General features: G+C 39.3%; 1 protein-coding gene across 9 annotated transcripts in view; it reads left to right on the top strand.

Moving 5' to 3' along the window:
• LOC137426986 (uncharacterized) overlaps positions 1 to 19,830 on the top strand; it is a 74,475-nt gene that overhangs the window by 2,132 nt on the left and 52,513 nt on the right. For 4 of the 9 annotated variants that reach the window (XM_078777217.1, XM_078777218.1, XM_078777216.1 and 1 more), the window contains exons 1-4: positions 3,991 to 4,257; positions 4,762 to 4,803; positions 5,075 to 5,123; positions 10,716 to 10,790. In XM_078777217.1, the coding sequence (XP_078633343.1) occupies positions 4,798 to 4,803; positions 5,075 to 5,123; positions 10,716 to 10,790 (130 nt within the window). In that variant the 5' untranslated portion in view covers positions 3,991 to 4,257; positions 4,762 to 4,797. Of the gene's footprint in view, positions 1 to 1,078; positions 1,132 to 2,798; positions 4,258 to 4,761; positions 4,849 to 5,074; positions 5,124 to 10,547; positions 10,622 to 10,715; positions 10,791 to 19,830 lie in introns of those variants that run through there. The other 5 variants (XM_078777223.1, XM_078777224.1, XM_078777221.1 and 2 more) reach the window with 5 other exon arrangements.

Raw genomic sequence — 19,830 nt, 5'->3', positions numbered from 1 at the left:
ACAGTACGTATAGGCCTTAGGCTTCATCCCTTCATGGCTCGCCTTCAGGCTGTTCCGGATAAATTATCCCAGGTTTCTTCATAAAGTCTCGTTTTCGTAATAATAATAATAACATTAATAAAAATGATGCAGTAAATATTATTGTAACACAATATTATTATTATTATTATTATGATTATTATTTATTCTTATAATAATATTCATAATATTATTATTGTAACACAGTAAATGTTATTGGAACAAAATGATACAGTAAATATTATTGTAACACGGCAATCCCTTTGTCGTGACTGCAAAGTTACTGGATTGAAGAGCTGTATGGTTCACTGATGACTCAAAACATATGGAATAAGTTAGTGTATCAGTACAGTCTCTTTACTTCCATGGTAACAGACAGGTTAGCGACTTAGTACTTCAAAAAAAATTTAACACGAACATTATTTGCTAACTAGTTTCGCTATCCAGGTCATATGATCCTCTTCAACTGAAGTATCAAACAAGTCCGGCTACGCCGCTGGTAGACTTTCGATCTTGTTTTCTTCTTCTCAGGAAACGCTTCTCTAAATATCCACAAGTGCACCCACTCATGTAACCACAGCACCGATGCTGGTAACTTCCACCAAAGGCCTGTGAGGCCTGAGAACCAACACGAAGAGAAAAAACAAAACACATAAGAATTACCCTTTAGAACCCTGTAGAATTATCCTTTTTAGCCTGCAGAATGACTCTTTGGAACTTTAGAACTCTCGGGGATTAAACAGTCTGGAGAGCTCAGAGGTGAGTGTGGGAGCTTGGGACATGAAAGGGGAAAGAAAAAAGTGTGGTTAAAAAAAATACTCTTTGGTGATCTTCACCCCCTCTTTACCATGTGACATTTATTGGCTTCATTGTCAACTGTGTTTGAAGATACTTGCTAGGGCAGCGCAGTGCAGGGTGTGGTTTGCTGTCTGAATGTAGAAAACACAATGAACTTATGCAGTCTGATTATCACCTTCCCGACTGCATTTTTATTTTGACATTGTTTCTTATTTGTGACATTTATTTAACGACAGCTTCGCAAAATCTTTATTTTCTACAGGAATGCTGAGTCTAAATTATCAGATGAATCTGTTGAGGAAGAGACACCAACTGGTGAGTTTTGAGAGTTAATATTTTCACTTTTTTAATTTGTCGGTGGTGGCTGCTTGTTCCTCGTGACAGTGACACAAACAACTTTCCTCTCATCACAGTAATCTTTCCCGTCCATGGTCCAAACTTTTTGTTTTGATCTTACAGTAACGCCATGGGAGTGTTTCAACAGCTTCACTCGGTCACAGGTGTAACTGTAGTGCAGAGGCATCCAATGTGTAATAGTTGGCCAAGCTGAGCTGAGCATCACCTCAACCAATACAAAAAATACTGATTGGTAATATTGATGGAAAAGGAGGAAGGCAAGCATTAAAATGAACAGATAAGAATAGATGAGGAAGTTAAAAATGCAGAATCAACTTTTGAATGGTGTCCATAAGAGGCAACCTCTGGATCGTAGATGGTACCAGATGATGTTGAGAGAGCAAATCAATTTCAATGAAAATGTAAAACGACATGACAAATGAGTTGGAGGAAAGAAGCAAGGAATAGGTTTAGGTTGTGAAGGGTTAATGCGGTTCATAGAGATCATGGTCAGGATGGATGACGGGAGATGGTGGTTAAACTGGGTGTCCCATCTGCCGGCATTTGGTGGTGAGCGTTAAAGGTCACATGGTGTCCTTCGCGAAGAGTAGGCGAGCTATCTCTGGCACCCTGGACAAATTCCAAATTCCTGCCATGACCAGCAGAGGGCATCAGTGGTATATCCTCCTTCTCAGCCAATGATGCTTGCTACTCCACAGTCTTGTGCTAAATATGAACGTGGAAGAAGACTGCTTTGTCTGGTTCTAAAATATATATCTCTTCAATATCCATCGACAAACCTAAATTTTCCTTCTTCGTTGTTGTCCAACACTGTTTCAGATGCATCTGTGTGTGTTTTTTCTCCACCATTATTCGTTTATTCTTTTCCTGAAGAGAATCCCCCCCCCCCCCCCCCCATTTATATGTTGTACTGTGTCCAACATGGCTGTACAGACATAGCGAATTTACCTCTGATCTGTCCGGTCTGATTTACTTCTCATCCTGACCATGCACTGTCGAATAAAGAGCTAGTCTTGCTCGGAAGGCCCTGTGTTGGACGAGATTTGGCTTTTTTGGTCCGACGAAGGGTTATTGCCAGAAATGTCAGCTTTCCCTCACTTGCAACTGTGGAAAGCATATCCTGATCAATGTACTTCCTGGTGATTCCATCCGTTCCATAAAATCAAATGGTGCTTCACAGGTCGTGTGTTTGGTCACAAATGTGTGATACCTCAGATGGACCTTGTGCTGGGTATTCTGTCTGGTAGCATTAGTTTGGAGACATTAAACATCTCTTGGTGTCTTTCATGAAGAGTTGTCAAGTCAACGCCGACACCCTGAGCAAACGACAAATTCCTGACTTTACCCACGACAATCATGTCAGGCCAAGCCAACCAGTTCCTGAATGACTTGGGCCAATTCTGCATGTTCTCAGCCCTTGACCTCTTACGAGAGGATATGGTATGTGAACATCTGGCTGGCAAAGAAGAAGACGAAGACTAATTTGTGAAATTGATGTCTAATTTGCACAGTGCACACATGTCTGAACACGTGATATTCTGTCCATTGAACTTTTTCTGTCACAATATATGTTTTATGTTAATTTTGCCTCTTCTTTCCATTATCTTCTCACCATCATGGTGAAGATGATGAGATCCTTGCAGTGATTACATTACTTGCAATGATGAGAGTCCTTGCAGTGATTACAGTACTCACAGTGTTGTGGATGAAGAGTACGATGTGGGGCAGGGCATGGTAAGCAAGACATTTGATTACCTTTTTGCAGTAATAGTTCGCTTTGCATCGGGGATGCGTTCTGAAAAGTGTGATGATTTATCAAAACGTCCTTAATCAAAACAATTTTTTATGCCTCCGCGGATTGTCCAAAGGTCAGAGGGCATGTCAGGTAAAAAAAAATCTGTCGCTGTTCTCACATGTGAATCAGTGATGGGATTTTGCCTAAACCTGGTATAAGTGTACATTATGATGCAAAGATGAACTGATTATATTTTGGCATCAAATGTGGGAAGTGAGGTGATTTTGTGATTTTGGTGAGGTCAAAGGTCATGTTAGGTAAAAATGTGATACTTGAGAGCAGCAGAATAAATTTAAATCAAACTTGGTACAAGTATGTATTATGTTGCAATAATGTGTGTGGAGGCATCAGTCGATGTCATGATGTCGAAGAATGTCGTTCTAGTTGACATCAGCATTCACAAGACAAGCGTGGGACGCGTTCCTGACGTCGCCACTTCCCGTATTGTATTTCACTTTTTACCGGTGATATTCCTCTTATTTTGATTAATGACAGCTGTATTCAAATGCACAAACATACAGTTGTTCTGTCTACGATTTTGCAATCTCCCAATTTTGTACTTTGCGATGTACTATGGCGTTTCTATCAGTCTTGGCAGTTCTGAAAACGTTCGAGAATAAAAGGTATGGTTTATAAAGCGATCTAAGTGTGAGTTGAGGCGACGCAAGTTTGGTTGTGGTGTAATTACGTTACGACATAATTGGTGGTATTGCTATATTAATTTATTATACCAATTATTTCCTCCTTTTTAGTTGCCATGAGATATCTTACAGTCGTTGATGTGAGCTGCCTAGCCTGGGTTTGAATCCCAACCCAGCTATGAACTGTCATTCCGGTGTTTCATTGGCTGTGTGATTCATCAATGTGTGTGCCATCCCTCGGTTGGACGTAAAACTTTTCATCCTTAAGCCGGAATTAGTTGGTGGACATTAAAGATCCCATGGTGTCCTTCACAAAGAGGAGGCAAACTATCGCTGGCACCCTAAGCACATTTCAAATTTGTGCCCGAGCTTCCTGAGCCGGAGTGGTGATATTACCAGCATTGTGGCCAAGCATCTGCTCTGACGAGGCTATGGAACATGAATATGATGATGATGATAATTATCGAGTTGATGTGAAATAATCATTGAAACAGGGATTTGTTATTTCTGTTTTATTTCAGAAGCATTGTTGTGAAGCTCTGTTTGTGCTTTTGTTTTCAGTTCAGGAAGTGGGAGGTTAACTCCAAAATTGGAGAAGGAAGTACTGGATTTGTTTACAAAGCAAAGAATGTCAACTCAGCAGAAGAGGTACGAGCTTGTGGTACACGTACTCTGTCTTCATTTCACTTATTGGGAGAGGGAACAGCACACGGGAGAGCGAGATAGAACACAGAACAGAACATTGTGGAAAACATAGATGGCAGTGTGGAGGGACATGACCGAGAGACACATGGAAGAAGGAAGGATGAGAGCTAAGGGATCAGGAAATTCTCCTGCATCTGAATGTGTCTTCTCTCTTTCTGATGAGATGAACAAAGCTTTTTCTTTTGCACATCAATGTTTTGTCCGTCTTCCAATTTCTGCCACTCGACTAGATTCACTTGTGGTGTGTTGATGCAATCGGTTGCCTATTCCCCTTTTTATTTCACGTCTGTGTGAAGTTGTTCCTTTCTCTCATTTAGCCCCAATGTTGACTTCAGTATAAACAGAAATAATAATTGTACATCACGACACACCAACATCATTTGTTCTACTCATTTTCCTGCATTGTCGCTGAGATTTTATAATACGATTTCTTGTCCCCACTTTCAGGTTGCTTTGAAGACGGCAAGATCTTTGAAATATTCAATGCATGTACGTTTGTGATTATGTGGAGATGGTGGTGTTTTAACTGCTGAAGTAAGAACACAGTTAAAACCCCTGAACTGTCCTGGCAGAACCTTTGTCTGTTTGTCTGTGATACATCTTTGTCTCTTGGCCCCTGAGGCTGTGTGTCTCTGTGTGTGAGTTACAATCTTGTGGTTATTGTGATGATGTGACTTAACTTTTATCCAACTCATAGAAGGAATTTGTATGATTTTCTCTTTCTCTTTTCTTCTTTTTTAATTTTTTCTTTTTTTTGCAGCTCTGCCGTGAAGCTTCGATATTGAACGCGCTAAATCACCCAAACATTAGTAAGTGTGGATTTCACTCAAACTTAATGAAGTTTGAGTGTTATTTTATCAAAAGTATAATGAAAAATATGCTTAGCATGGAATACACCTCTTTCTATCAACTTCATCGACTTCAAGAAGGAATTCGATCGTGTTCATCGAGCAAGTCTGTGGAAGATGCTGAGATCTTATAGAATTCCACAGAAGATGATCACTCCAATAAGCAAATTATCTGATCACTTCTATGAACTCCATATGCAAAATATTTATTTATATATAAATAGACTCACAGCTGTAATTGCTGTCAAAGGTGTTTCCACCAAGTATTAGCTCAAGGGGGGTGGACACTGATCCACATCTCAAGAGGGTGGTAGATGGGATGCTAGTTTAACCTCTCTCCGTGGGACGGCACAATTATTGAACACCCTGCCTGTGAAACACCGGGATCGTAATTTATAGCTGGGCCGAGTTTCCAACTAGGCGGGTCGGCCACGAGGTGAGTCTGCGTACATCCAGAGCTCCAGGCCATCGTGTCAGCACCCTTTTGCATTGCTCCTTCTTAAATAGAAATATCGCTTGCATGCTATCATATCCTGTGTTGTCGTGGCAACCTATCCAGGATGATTCCTCCCACCACCTTCAGTGTTGTAGTCGAGTCCACCTGGTCTGATTCCGAATCTCAGTCTGAGTCCAAGCTGTCCGAGTCTAAGCATTCCGAGTCCAAGTCATGTCCTTTTTTTCTTGTGCTTTGGACCTGCCTATGGTTACTGAGGACTCGGATGACAAATTTGGTGACGAGGAGCTCTCTGTTTCGATTTTCCAATCTTCAAACCGGAACATGCACACTCGTGCAGGTAAAATTGTTGTGCTGTGTATTTCTTGGCACCCTGTGTGTACCCCAGTTTAGAATAGGTACACCGTATCCCCGCGTGTCGTAAGAGGCGACTAAAAGGGTTGGCGTCAGGAAGGGCATCCGGCCATAAAAACATTGTCTCAAAAAGAGAACCATGACAATTGCAACTACATATGGGCAGGGTACAGCCCAAAGTACCCCGTGGGGGACCCCACTCCCTCTCGTCACAACTCAAGGTGGGGAACCCGATCGAAGCAAGGGTGGAAATCACTCCATTTATGACGACGAAACGTTCTGATGCCCGCCGTGGAGAGCGGTTTCTGAGGTTTGGGACATGGAATGTAGGGACAATGACAGGGAGATCAGGAGAAGTGGTCGAGGTATTGGTCAGAAGAAGAGTGGACATATGTTGTGTGCAGGAGACGAGATGGAAGGGAAGTGGTGTGACAATGGTGAAGGGTAGACAGGGACAGAAATACAAGTTTACGTGGCATGGGTGCCCAGAAGGTGTGAATGGTGTTGGTGTCCTGTTTTCTGAGGAGTTTGTAGACAGTGTGGTGAGTGTGACTAGAGTGAGTGAAAGGTTGATGGTGAAAATGATGACTGGAAAGCTCTTCGTGAACGTCATCTCGGGATATGCTCCGCAGGTTGGTCGGAGCGATGAAGAGAAGGACAGGTTCTGGTGTGCGATAGAGAAGCTGATGGAAAACGTGAAAGATAAGGAAGTTGTTGTGGTAGGAGGAGACCTAAATTGACATGTGGGAAGGAGGATGGACGGTTTTGAGGGAGTTCATGGGGGTTACGGATATGGTCTGAGAAATGGAGAAGGTGAAAGGATTTTGGAGTTTGCTGATGGAGCTGATTTGTTGATTTGTAAAACTCAGTTCCAGAAAGAGGATAATAAGCTTGTTACATACACATCAAATGGGTCGACGACAACCGTTGACTACCTGATGGTGCGTAGGCGAGATAGGGGGCACCTCCGGTACACAAAGGTGATCCCGGGGGAGGAGGCTGTTTCACAGCACCACTTGGTTGTCTGCGACATAAGGGTGAAAGGTGCGAGGAGAGCTCGGCGGGTGAAGTACCAACCGAGAATGAAGGTGTGAGGTTGAAAGAGGTGACAGTGAGGGAGGCATTAAAAGAGAGGCTGAGTATGGTAGAGGATGATGTGGTTGAGCTTGAAAGTGGCTGGATGTCAATGAAAGATAGTCTGTTGGGAGCCGTTGGTGAGGTAGGTGGATGGAGAAAAGCACCACTGAGGCACTCGGAAACATGGTGTTGGGATGATGAAGTTGTAAAGAAGATTGATGAGAAGAGGAAGAAGTTCAAGGAGTGTCAGAAGGCGAAGGGTATGGGGGCAGAAAAGGCAGAGCATGAAAGTTATAAGGCAGCCAAGAAGGCAGCAAAAAAAGAGTTAGCAATGTCACAGGAGGCATGTAGGAAAATGTTCGGAGAACGCTTGGATTTGGAAGAGGGTCAGAGAGCGGTATTCAGCATTGCAAAGCAGATCGCGAAAGAGAGGTGTGATGTGATGGGGGTGAGCTGCTTGAAGGATGAAGTGGGGACAAATCGTTGTGGACCCAGATAGAATTGAAGGAAGATGGAAGAGATATATGGAAATACTGTTGAATGCAGAGAATGAATGGGATGGCAACATCGAGAGTAACCCAGTTTGAGGACCGGCAGTGAAGATAACCGAGAAAGAAGTTGAGGAAGCGATAAAAGCAATGAAGAGAAGAAAAGCGGGAGGGCCGACGGGAATTGTGGGAGATATGTTGAGGGCAGCGGGAAATTGGGGTGTGAAGAGAATGATAGAGATCTGCAATCTGGTGGTAAAAGAAGGCCGCATTCCAGTGGATTGGGAACTGAGTACCCTCGTCCCTCCATACAAGGGGAAAGGTGACCCTCTGGACTGTGGCTTGTATCAAGCGAGAAATGTTATTGGAGCATGGAATGAAGGTGTTGGAAAGGGTGTTGGAGAGGAGGATAAGGAAGAAAGTGAAGATTGACGAAATGCAGTTTGGATTTATGCCATGAAGAGGAACGACAGACGCGCCTTTTATTGTGAGGCAGTTGCAGGAGAAGTATATGGAGAAGAGGAAGAAGTTGTTTCTTGGGTTTGTTGATCTGGAGCAAGCATTCCATCGGGTTCCACGTGAAGTCGTGACATGGGCATTGAGGAAGTTAAGAGTGGAGGAATGGTTGATCAGAGTAGTGATGGCAATGTACAAAAGAGTGCGCACAGCTGTAAGGACGAAGGACGGGAACAGTGGTGAGTTTGAGGTGAAGGTGGGAGTGCATCAGGGGTCGGTACAAAGTCCACTACTATTTGTAGCTGTGATGGAGGTGCTGGCTCGGAACGTGAAGGAGGGTTTACCGTGGGAGTTGTTGTATGCAGATGATCTGGTGTTTATTGCAGAAAGTATGGATGGACTGAAGGAGAAGATGAACAAGTGGAAGGAATGTATGGAGACAAAAGGTCTGAAGGTGAATATCGGAAAAACGAAGTTGATGGCAAGTGGTAAAGCATGTGGTGAGGTGGAAAGAACTGGGAAGTGGCCGTGTGCTGTGTGCAGGAAGGGTGTCGGAGTGAATTCCATTCAATGTACAATGTGCGCTGAGTGGGTTCATCAAAAATGTAGTGGTTTGAGAGGGTCATTAACCAGTGTGGCAGCCACATTCAAGTGTAAGGTGTGCACAGAGGGAGCTGCAGATGGAGGAAATGTTGAGTTGGATCTTGGAGACAGCGTGAAGCTGGAAGGTGTGAAAACATTTTGTTGCCTAGGAGACATGCTGAATGGAGGAGGTGGATCAGACTCGGCAACAGTTGCTCGAGTGAGATGTGCATGGAAGAAGTTTCGGGAACTGAATGGCATGCTGACGAGGAGGGGAGTGTCGTTGAAGCTGAAGGGAAAGGTGTATGCTGCATGTGTGAGAAGTGTTATGATTTATGGGAGTGAGACATGGGTAATGAACGTAGAGCAGGAACGAAGGCTGGAAAGGGTGGAAATGCGAATGGTTCGGTGGATGTGTGGAGTATCGTTCAGAGAGAGGAAGACAAATGATGAATTGCGAAAGATGATGGGAATAGAGCCTGTGATGGATTCTGTGAAGAGAAACAGGTTGAGATGGTTTGGTCATGTGTTGAGGAAGGATGAAAGTGACCGGTTGAAAAAGAGTGATGGAAATGAATGTAGAAGGAAGAAGAGGACGGGGAAGTCCGAGAAAGACTTGGCGAAAGATGGTCGAAGAAGAAATGCGGGCAAGGGGGTTAATAAGGGGAGATGCAGAAAATAGGGCAAAATGGAGAAGATTGTCACGGGGACCGCAAGGCTGACCCCCGCTCTTGCAGGGGAAATGGCCTTAAAATGTATGTTGTTGTGTATTTCTTGGCACAAATGTCCCAGCTGAGAGATTTCATTTATTTTGCATCCTGCAAGTGCATGTGACCACTCGTTCTTCTCTGCAACATCCCCTGCACTCCGTGGTGACATTAAAAATAGATTTTGATGCCAGGAAATTTCTGAGGCCGAAATGGGATGGTTCTTCTTTATCATCTGAAGAAAATTGAAAATTACTTGCAATAAAATGATCACCATTAAAATTCCTGTCTCATAGAGAGTTGAATAACTAGTTTTAGAGAATAAATATACATATTGAGATTGAAATGCAATTATATTTACTTCAAAGGCCTCTAAAATTTACCTCAAATACCAAGAAGCACACTTGAGCCATTGAGTCTGGGTGCAGAGCCTTGTACTTCACCGATAGCAGAGTAATGGATGAAACAGGACGACGCTTGAAGGAATAATGAGCGAGAAGGGGGAAGAGGACACAGACGCTGAACAAGCTGAATAAGGATGGTTTTTACGAGGATGGGAATCGTTGTTGTTTCGTATACAGCCTGTGGCTGTTGGTTGCATCATCTTCCAGAAGTCAAGCTGTGCTGCTGATGCAGTGCCCCTGTTACCAGTAGGCCGGTACTCATTTCGCAACTACGGAAGGATAACATGGTGAGTCAACCCTCCTGGTGGTATTTCAGCGGCATGATGTGGGCTCAATTTCAACACCAGGCTTCATGTGTTCCAATGATGGTGATTGACCATGTGAGAAAAGAACAACGAACTGCTAAGCGCAAGATGTAAAAGTAACAAAACAGGCACTCAAATTGTGTGGTGATGTGCCCACGATACGAACAAAAGTGGTCAACAACCGAAGAGAAGAAGAGTAGCTGGAAACCGGATCCTCTTATCAGTTCTTTGCTTTTCACTTTCATTTGCTTTTGTGTAATTAATAATGAGACTCAAACACACTGAAAATCAAATGTTCTCTGCCAACCGAATGTGAGTTGTGTGTTTGCCAAATGTCTTGTTGTCAGAATAATTATAACCAGTTGTTTGCCTGAACCTAAATCTGCTCGATACGAATTGTGATCCGTACAAACACGACCCAGATAACTCCCCCCCCATCCTCCCCCACCCCCACCTGCTGTTCCCATTTGTAGACTGGTCTCAACCCTTCCTGCACTGACCTGTGCTTATTTAATCGATGTACTTATGATTGGTGCGGTTCTGCCTAAATGTTTGCAGACAAGATCATGAATGGTGATGGTGAAAGGAGGATGTTGAGGCTCACCTGTTGACTACTTGTCATCACACGCAATGTACATGTTTGTCATGTTTGTTTAAAGATGTTTGAGTTTGGATGAGTTTCTTATGCCATATTAACTTGTGCTTCACTATCTTGTTTCCTTTCAGTGAAGTTGATCGACATCCCAACGAAAGATCCATACAATGAACGCATGGTCCTCGTTATGGAGTATGTAGAAGCAGGTGAGGATTTTAATGTCATTTTGCTGAAAATCCACTGTTTGTGTCTGTCAAGTCAAGTTTTACTTTGGCAGCTAAATGATTTAGTCATTAGAAAACATGAATTATGATCTTGTGATTGTTGGACCATCTCATTCAGTTCTGACAAATCTCAGTTTCACCGTCACTCCGGCACAATTGTCAAAAACAACCAACTGATCTATTTTCCTGGTCAGACACACGAAGTGGTTCGGTTTCTTGACTTTATAGGCTTCACCATCAGCCATGATGTGGGTCACATATCAAAGCTGTCTTCCAAACTGAGCTGCGGTTTCCATCATTCCAAATAATTCCTTGAACTCACAGCCGACAAGATGTCTGTGTTGGTCAATGGAGACCTCGTGAGAGCTTTATATTCCGCAGGATCCAGGAAACCCATTTGTGATTGTGCAACCTCTCATTTAGGTGAAGAGATGGCAGCATCACAAACTGATTTGGTTTCTGTTAAATAAGAAGCTCTCAACATTATTGTCATGTTATGTGATGAGGCTGAAACACACTGCCAGTTCCTCACGTGACAGATGGAGCGGCTCATCTCATTTATGCGGCCTGTCAAAAGACAGAGAGTCTTGGAAGATACTGATAAGTCTCCTGCTCCTTCACATTCCAAGTTCCTCCAGTAATCCGTTCCTGGTTAAACCCAAAGTGCACACTTTCCACACACATTTTATGGTTCCTCTTTTCTCCCATTTCTGTAACTGCCCTCTGGAAACTATTCAATCACATTCTCCCCTCCAAGACTTATTGCAGGTGGTGCACCAACATATCATGTCACCCTCTATCCTTTCCTCAATATTTTGTCTTTGCCCATGAACCCTCTTATCATTCTATCCTTCACTTACAGTGTCTTGTATTAACCCCCTCCGCTCCCCACCCCCACTCTCTCTCTCTCTCTCTCTCTCTCTCTCTCTCTCTCTCTCTCTCTCTCTCTCTCTCTCTCTCTCTCTCTCTCTCTCTCTCTCTCTCTCTCTCTCTCTCTCTCTCTTTCTCTTTCTCTTTCTCTTTCTCTTTCTCTTTCTCTCTCTCTCTCTCTCTACCCCTCTCTCTACCTCACCCACCCCTCTTCATGTTCATTCATTCCCCTACTTGTATCCAGCTGTGGCCCTCTATCACCTTGCTCTTCAATGACCTTTGAGTTTGCAAGCAAATTTTTATCTTTATGATTTTGTGTTTATTTCATCAATGAACATTCAAATCTTCAAAAACAAAAGAACTTTTCCTCAGTAGGGAATAAATGTTAGTTCTGGGACACTCTCCCATTGACTTACATGTTAATTTTTCTTAAAAATCAACCATTTTCTGATTTTAGGCCATTTTATCGACTTTTTAAACGTCCCTATTTCTCCACTCCCCATTGACTTACATGTTAATTTTTTCCCTCTCACCCTCATTTTTTAAAGATATTACTACACCCCAAAACGCCACTTTTCTCTCACACTTATGAACCTATGATCCTTCTGATCTTATGAACCTATGATCCTTCTGATCTTACAAACCTATGATCCTTCTCGCCTTATAAACCTATCTATCTATAATTCCAGTAATCTCTGTACGTCTGTACGTCTGTACGTTTGTTTGTCTGTGACCGCTGTTTCTCGACAACCACGGGTCCGATATACTTTTAACTTGCCAGGTATATTGCTGGGGACCCGAGGATGTGCCTTTTCAAGGTTTCATATTAATCGGACAATTACTTACCGAGCTATGTCCAAAAAACGATTCAACCAATCAGAGAGCAGCGAACGATCGCGTGTGCCGAACGTGGAGGACACACTCTGCCTCGGATGGCACATTTGAGAGCGTATTCATTTATTTCACGTTTGCAAACTATGTTGGCGTTAAACTATGTTTTAAAACTAATAAAACCGAATTTGCGATTCATTCGCTTTCCTGCGCGTTTGTGCACGCGATGGCGATTTCTTTACCAAACTCCGGAAGCCGTTCGCTTTGGACCAAACCATTGCATGTAAATAGAGGGGGGGGATTGTCACCGTACTCGCAAGCCGTTCGCTTTGGACCAAACCATTTCATGTAAATAGAGGGGGGGGATATAATTTTAGATATAGATATAGTACGGGCAATGCCCTAGTGATTATAAACCTATGATCATAGCTTCATGAGGGTAGAAGGGGGTGTTAAAAAGTCAATAAAATGGCCTAAAAATCAGAAAATGGTTGATTTTTAAGAAAAATTAACATGTAAGTCAATGGGAGTGTGTCTCAGAACTAACATTTATTCCCTACTGAACCTTTTAACTGAGCCAAGATAAAATATTTCAACAAGGCACCTAGTCTGACCGAGCGAACTCATTCCCCTATCCTTTTACATGTTAATTTTTTTTCTCTCACCCTGTTCTTTACGAACCCATCCTTTAAGAGAATAGTAAATAGGAAGAATAGTAAATTTTCGAACCTACCTTAAAATAGTAAATAGGAAGAATAGTAAATTTTCGAACTGAGAATAGTAAATAGGAAGAATAGTAAATTTTCGAACCTATCCTTAATGTTGTTCATTAGACCTTCTCCCCTTATGAACCTGCGATCCTTCTAGCCTTATAGACCACTCAAACAATGAGCCTACAAATATTTGTTTATGCGTGGGAAATAATTTAATTCTCCTGCAACTCTCATCGCCATCTAATATATTGGCAAAGTATTTGTTTGAGTCTGGTTCTTTCTCAAGATATTTTAACTGAGCTGAGATAAAATGATAAACCTCCCTCAATGCCCTTTTTTGAGCACCTCCTCTGCCACACACCGTTTTTTAATTAAAGTATATACTTCCCTTGCTCTGACGACCATCAAAGTTTTCCGTCCACTCAAAAATATTTCCATCTTTTTTACCCAACTCACCGGTATTTATATTAATTCTCTTATTTGTTTTGTGAAGTTTTTTACCAGTTTCCTTTTCAATAAGTCTTATTTCGTATTTTTCACATTCGTTATGTTTACCATTGATATACCAAGGTTGGGACAACCTCCACTCTTTAGTCTGGTTGATACTTGGTTCTATAACATCCGGCAAATCAATATGTGATTTCAATACATGTATATCAATAAAATATATTTCATCTATAACCCATTCACAACCTAAAAGAGTTCTTAATGTTTCTTGTTGAATAAGTTCATAGTAGGCATCAGAAACATTTAAATAATTAAGAGATGATCTCGAGTATGTACTCTGTTCAATCTTCTCTCCGCTTTCAATATCTGTCTTTGATACTTTCATCTTAGCTCCAAGATAAAACTTAATTGGGTTTATCTCATCTAATGTTTTTTTAACAAATCTTTTCATTGATGGTTTAATGAACTCTATAGCAGTCACTAATGAACTAGGAAGAGGGTCTTTAAATTCAAATTGTTGAACCCTAATATGACGTTTAAAATAGTTATCTTGATTTTTTTATTACAAAGAAGGTTGAAAGATGTTCATCTGTTTCTAGATGAGCTTGTAAACCTCTCTTCTTTATATACTTTTTACAAGTATAACAATATTCTAATACCGGCATTGGTGTAATTGAGGTGTTGAGGTGTTTTAGAAGATTCTCAAAATCACCTTTACATTTTATAGAGACCATATTTATAGTATATAACTTTACTTAAACATAAATCGCAAGAAGACTTTATTATCATTAACTTCAGTCTCTTGTAATTCTTGTGAGTAAAATGCACCCAAGATTTCTTCCCCATTCATATCATATAATCTGTAAGTCCAAGCGACTGTATCAATAACATCATCAATTTTAAATAATTCATTAGTCCACCTATTTGTATAACCTTTTTCAAAATGGCTTTTCCATCTGTATATTCTAACAATATCACCAACTTTGAACTTGGGCTTTCTCAAATTAATCTCCTTTTCATATTCTAATTTTGTAGTCTTTTTCCTTTCCGATGGTTCTGATTTTGTTGACGAATGAACTGTATTATTGTAATTATCTACAATATCCTGAATAAAATACACCCATTGTTGAGAATCGAGTTGAGTGAATTTTTTATATAATTTCTCTTTCAAAGTGCGATTAAAATGCTCAATAACAACTGCCTTTCCTTCATTAAAGGTGCTGTATAATTTAATACCCTCCCCCTTAAGAAATTTCAAAAATATGCTGTTGTAGAACTCTGTTCCCTCGTCAGTCCATAATTTCTTTGGTTTTCTTTTATCTCTTTCAAATATTAGCTTAAAGGCTAACATTAAAGTATAACCCTTTTTATTTTTCAGAGGAACAACCCAGGCATATCTACTCCTCAAATCAATAACAGTTAAAGCATACTTGTATCCCCTATCATTATTTAATTCAATTAAATCGGCAGACCATATTATGTAGTCAGTGTCTTTGGAATAAACCTTCCTTCTTTTAAACTTGGTGATTATAGGTTTATGTAATTCATTAGCCAAAAGCTCCTCAGTCTTAATGACATCATTGGAGTCTAATAGTTTTTTGAGGAATAACCAAGACCAAGTTGCAATTTAGCACATCATTTTTTTTACAGTAAACCTATCAACTTTCTCTCTCAACGTAGGATTTCGTATCAGACAAATTATACAACATTTCTCTGTCTGCTTCATGTTTTTCATCCAATGTAGTGGTATCCCCATAAGCAATATCATGCTTCATACACACTTCATCAACCTTATTTTTAGGTTTAGACCAAGGTTTAGGATTGTCAGCCTCATCTAATCTTTTATCCAGGTTTGTTCCAGGACCACAGAAAGAATACCCAGGTAGATGTAGTTCCCCTGGAATTCCAGTTGTTGTAAATTTACTTCCTGACAGAAACTTTTGTATGTCTCCTCCACTTTTAGGAGAGATGAATTGGCACTTTTTAGAGCCACACACTTGACATATTCCTTTTTGATAAACTCTATTTTTTTTAGCTTTAACATACAATACACTTTTAGATTCAGTTTTCTTTTTACATTTGAGACAATAACTCATTTATTTATCAGAAAAAGTCTGACATAGTGCCAAAATCTTTTCAATCTTTATTTTTAAAACATAAAGAATCCTTAGGAATGCCTTCACTCTCTCCTCCATTTATTTACAAATAAAACTAACTAAAGTCAATAACACCAACATCATCAACCATGTAATCTTTTCCTTCTTCTTCTTCTTCACCACTTTCTCATTTAAATCTCCTCGCTGAACTCATCTCAACCATTTTGAAAATCATTATCTTAGTAAGAGTCATTAATTCTTTATTTTCCTCTTCGGCGCGTTGAGATTGATTTATTTGCTGTAATACACTCAATCTTTTACGAATCTCACTGATTTCCATCTTTTTATATTTTTCCTCCCTCTCTCTTTGCTCCCTCTCCTCCTTCTCTCTTTTCTCCCTCTCCTTTTTCTCCCTTTCTTCCCTTTCCTCTCTCTCTCTTTCTTCCCTCCATATCTTCAAAAGAGTTATTAATTCTTTATTTTCCTCTTCGGTACGTTGAGATTGATTTATTTGCCGTAATACATTCAATCTTTTATTTATCTCAGGAATGGTCATCTTTTTAAAATTTTCCTCCCACTCTCTTTCCTCCTTCTCCTTTTTCTCCTTCTCTTCTTCAACTCCTTCCTCATCCCTTGCTGCCCTTGGGTTTGAACCCCAAAGAATATTATACATATACTCATCTGGATTTTGAGATATTCTTGTATCTGTAATTATTTTTCTCATAATAGGATACCAATAAGATTTGTTGATGTTTTCTAAAAGAGTTTTATACTTCATAACTTTGAGAAAGTTCATTTTTATTTAATATTTTAATCAAGTCTCTATTTGTGGGTTTAGCAATATCAGTATAAGGCCAGTTTTAATAGCAAAATTTACATGTGTTTGTTCCAATTCATACGGTTTGTAATACAGAGCACCCTTTTCTTGAAGGTATCTTTGAATACAAAATTTTTTAAATCTCTTGTAGTCTTCTTCCTGCCATTTATGTATCAGAAATATATGTGAGATTAATATTATGACAGGTAATACCACCCCATCTTCCTACTACCAAATCGGTTTGTATTCCTCGGCTTTCTATCCTTATCTCATTACCTTCCTTCTTTGTCATGCTAACCATCGCTATACTATCATATATTTTTCTTTTCTTAAAATCATGTATTTGTTGTTTACTAATTGTACTTCCACATAAATACTTATCCTAACCAAGCGGATAATATTCTTCTTTACTAGACAGATTCAAATCATGTAGGGCTTCTAAGTTTATTGAAAAAGACCAATTATACCCTAAATCAGGCATATCATACCCCCATTTATTAATTCGCATATTAACTATATGTTCTTCTTTATCAAATTCAATTGTAAGCAGGTAGTTAAATTCAATGAGGAAAGGTGTATGGTCAGTATAACCAGGTGTTGTGGTTGTAAATTTTACTTGCTTAACAAAATGTGCTGTTTTATTTAAAGATATATATTGTAATAAATCACTGAATCTAATCAAGTCATTCGCACCTGTAGGGTTTGGGTAATTGATTAATTTATAAGTATTCTTCAAATTAATATTTTTACTTATACTATATTTTTGTCGTTCAGCCTGTGCCTTTGTATAATAATTTGATAAATCAATATCCTGAGAGGATTCTCCAAAGATAGAACCATCTTTTCCAACATAAGTCATTTATATTAGATTAAAAATGACACCATAAAAATTACATATAAACATAATTGACCACAACATTTAGAATTTTTTGTTGTTGACCACATCAAACAACGTTTTTGAAACGCAGTCATATCCAAAATAGGATCATTATTACCGTTGCTTTCACATACCTTTTGGTAAGACTTGTAGGCTTCCGCATAATCATTTTTTCCCCAATCAATTTCCAATCTATCTCGTGGGTAAAATGTACCATCAAGAGAAACCCAAAGTTGTTTCACCTTAGCATTATGACTTAGCGCATTATTCTTATTAGTACCCCCCTCTCCATCTGGTTTCTTAAAAATGAGCCATAGGTATCGTGGCTTTCCTTGAAGAACACCCAAATTCCAAATGTAGGTAGCGTGTTCCAGTTTAACGTGTTGACATCTTCTTTTAAGGTATGATACATTTAGTGGGGTCTTTGAGTTAAGTCTTTTATTTAACATCTCTTCCGTTTTAAGATTAGGAGTATATTCGCAGATATACCAACACAAATCATTAATAATAAATTTATTATTAGCGCCAAAAGCATTTTCAGCCCCAAAAAGCAACCTATTTACATTATCATTCCTTTGTAGTTGAAATCTAATTTTAAGCCCATACAAAACTTTATCATAATCACAAAATCCAAATATACCTTTCAGAGGTAGTGCTATGGTAAAACTATTCTCTACTTTTGCATCATCATTATACATTGCCTTCCTTTGACTATAACCAGGGTCTGTGTTTGTACCCGTTAACATATCAGGAATAAAACCTTCAACAGCTCTCTTACCCATTCTATCACCAAACGAATAGAGTGAAAATTTCATCATTTCAGATGTAGCAGAGACATAATCAACCGCTTCAACCTCTTATGTTCCAATATACAGGCGAACACTATCAAACATTTTCCAGAAGAAATCATTTACGAGTGTAGCATTAGTATTATTCACAGCCTTAGTGAATTTAAATTTACACAGCAAGAAACTATCAGCTAGATTCAAGTAAGTTTGTTGATTATTTATTTCAAAACTTTTTGTTCCGTTTGAATTCCAGTCTGTTCCTGTTATAGCATTTACCTTAAAATAGTCTTCCTTTTTAGTGAAGTTTGAAATGATAATCGTATCATCCAAATCATAGATACTATCAATCGCTTCCATACTTGTATTTATATAGCATTAAAATTGTTGAAACCCTGACCCAAGTATTTTAATGATTTTTTTAATGGTTTTTTTGTGAAGATAGTTGAGTTTTACCTTTTTTAATTTCTTTGATGGCTTGTAATTTATGAGACTCCTTTTGAGCTTGTTGTATAGCACCTGCTACATTTCCCATGGCGGAAGCAGTTGAACCAATTAGGTCTTTATGTTTAAGAATGGTTGAACCAATACCCATAAGAGTATCAATTATCCCATTTCCTCTAAATTGTTCTCCTTCACCTCGTTGTCTCTTTGGTTTATAATATCCTCTCCCAAGAAACATACCTTCGCCTTTATAGGGTGAAAGGAACATGCCCTCCCCTGTAATTATTTTATATTTTCCCAACTCATGTTTTCTCACAATAACCATTATTTATTTATCAAAAAAACTTACTGCCTTCACGTATTCACATAGCTTCACGTAGATGAATTCTGATGGATATAATTTCATCATTGAAAGAAATTATCCGATTATCTTGGTCTGTTATCCTAAAATTTACTCTGTATATGGTTTTTCCTGACACAGGTAAATAGACAAGATTTTTTGGTTCCATATTAAATTTATAACCAATTGGGGTTGAGTATGCGCTGAATGAAAATATTGTATTTGTTCTTATTCCATCGTTATAAGCACCATCAATCAAATCACAATGAATTAATACAGAATTTATACCGGAGGATATTTGAATAACATTATCACTGTAAAACGTCCCGTTAGTTTCAATCTTTTTTGAAGAGAAACCCAATAGCAATCTAAACGAATTTTCAATCATGAAATCAACTTTATAATTATTTTAAAGTTTAATCGTTGATTTTGAAGTGTGTTTTTGAATATCTATGACAATATATTTTGGTTCATCACCTTCTCCTTTCATAAGACGAGAGACTTCTGAAGATATTTGAGAAATCTCGTAAGCTCCGGGTGAAACGGATATAGTTTTATATCCACTTCCTGGATTATAACTAAACTTGTTGTTTTTCTCTGTGATATTAAACAAGGTATTATAAGTCTCCATTGACAACAAAGAAGCCTCATATTCTTTTGTGGGGTCAAGTTGTAGTGGGTAAGGGAATGATGCTGTGTAATCACTCGTCGTGAAATTAAAACTAAGAATTGTGCGTCTCGTCTTATTTAATATCTAATAAAATATCTTTGTATTGACATTTATTAATTATTTTCATCTTCA

Source organism: Myxine glutinosa, chromosome 5 (genome assembly GCF_964187855.1).
Source record: "Myxine glutinosa chromosome 5, kmMyxGlut1.1, whole genome shotgun sequence".
Classification (NCBI taxonomy): domain Eukaryota; kingdom Metazoa; phylum Chordata; class Myxini; order Myxiniformes; family Myxinidae; genus Myxine; species Myxine glutinosa.
The sequence above is the reverse complement of the archived record's forward strand: the minus strand, read 5'-3'. Positions and strand labels throughout refer to the sequence as shown.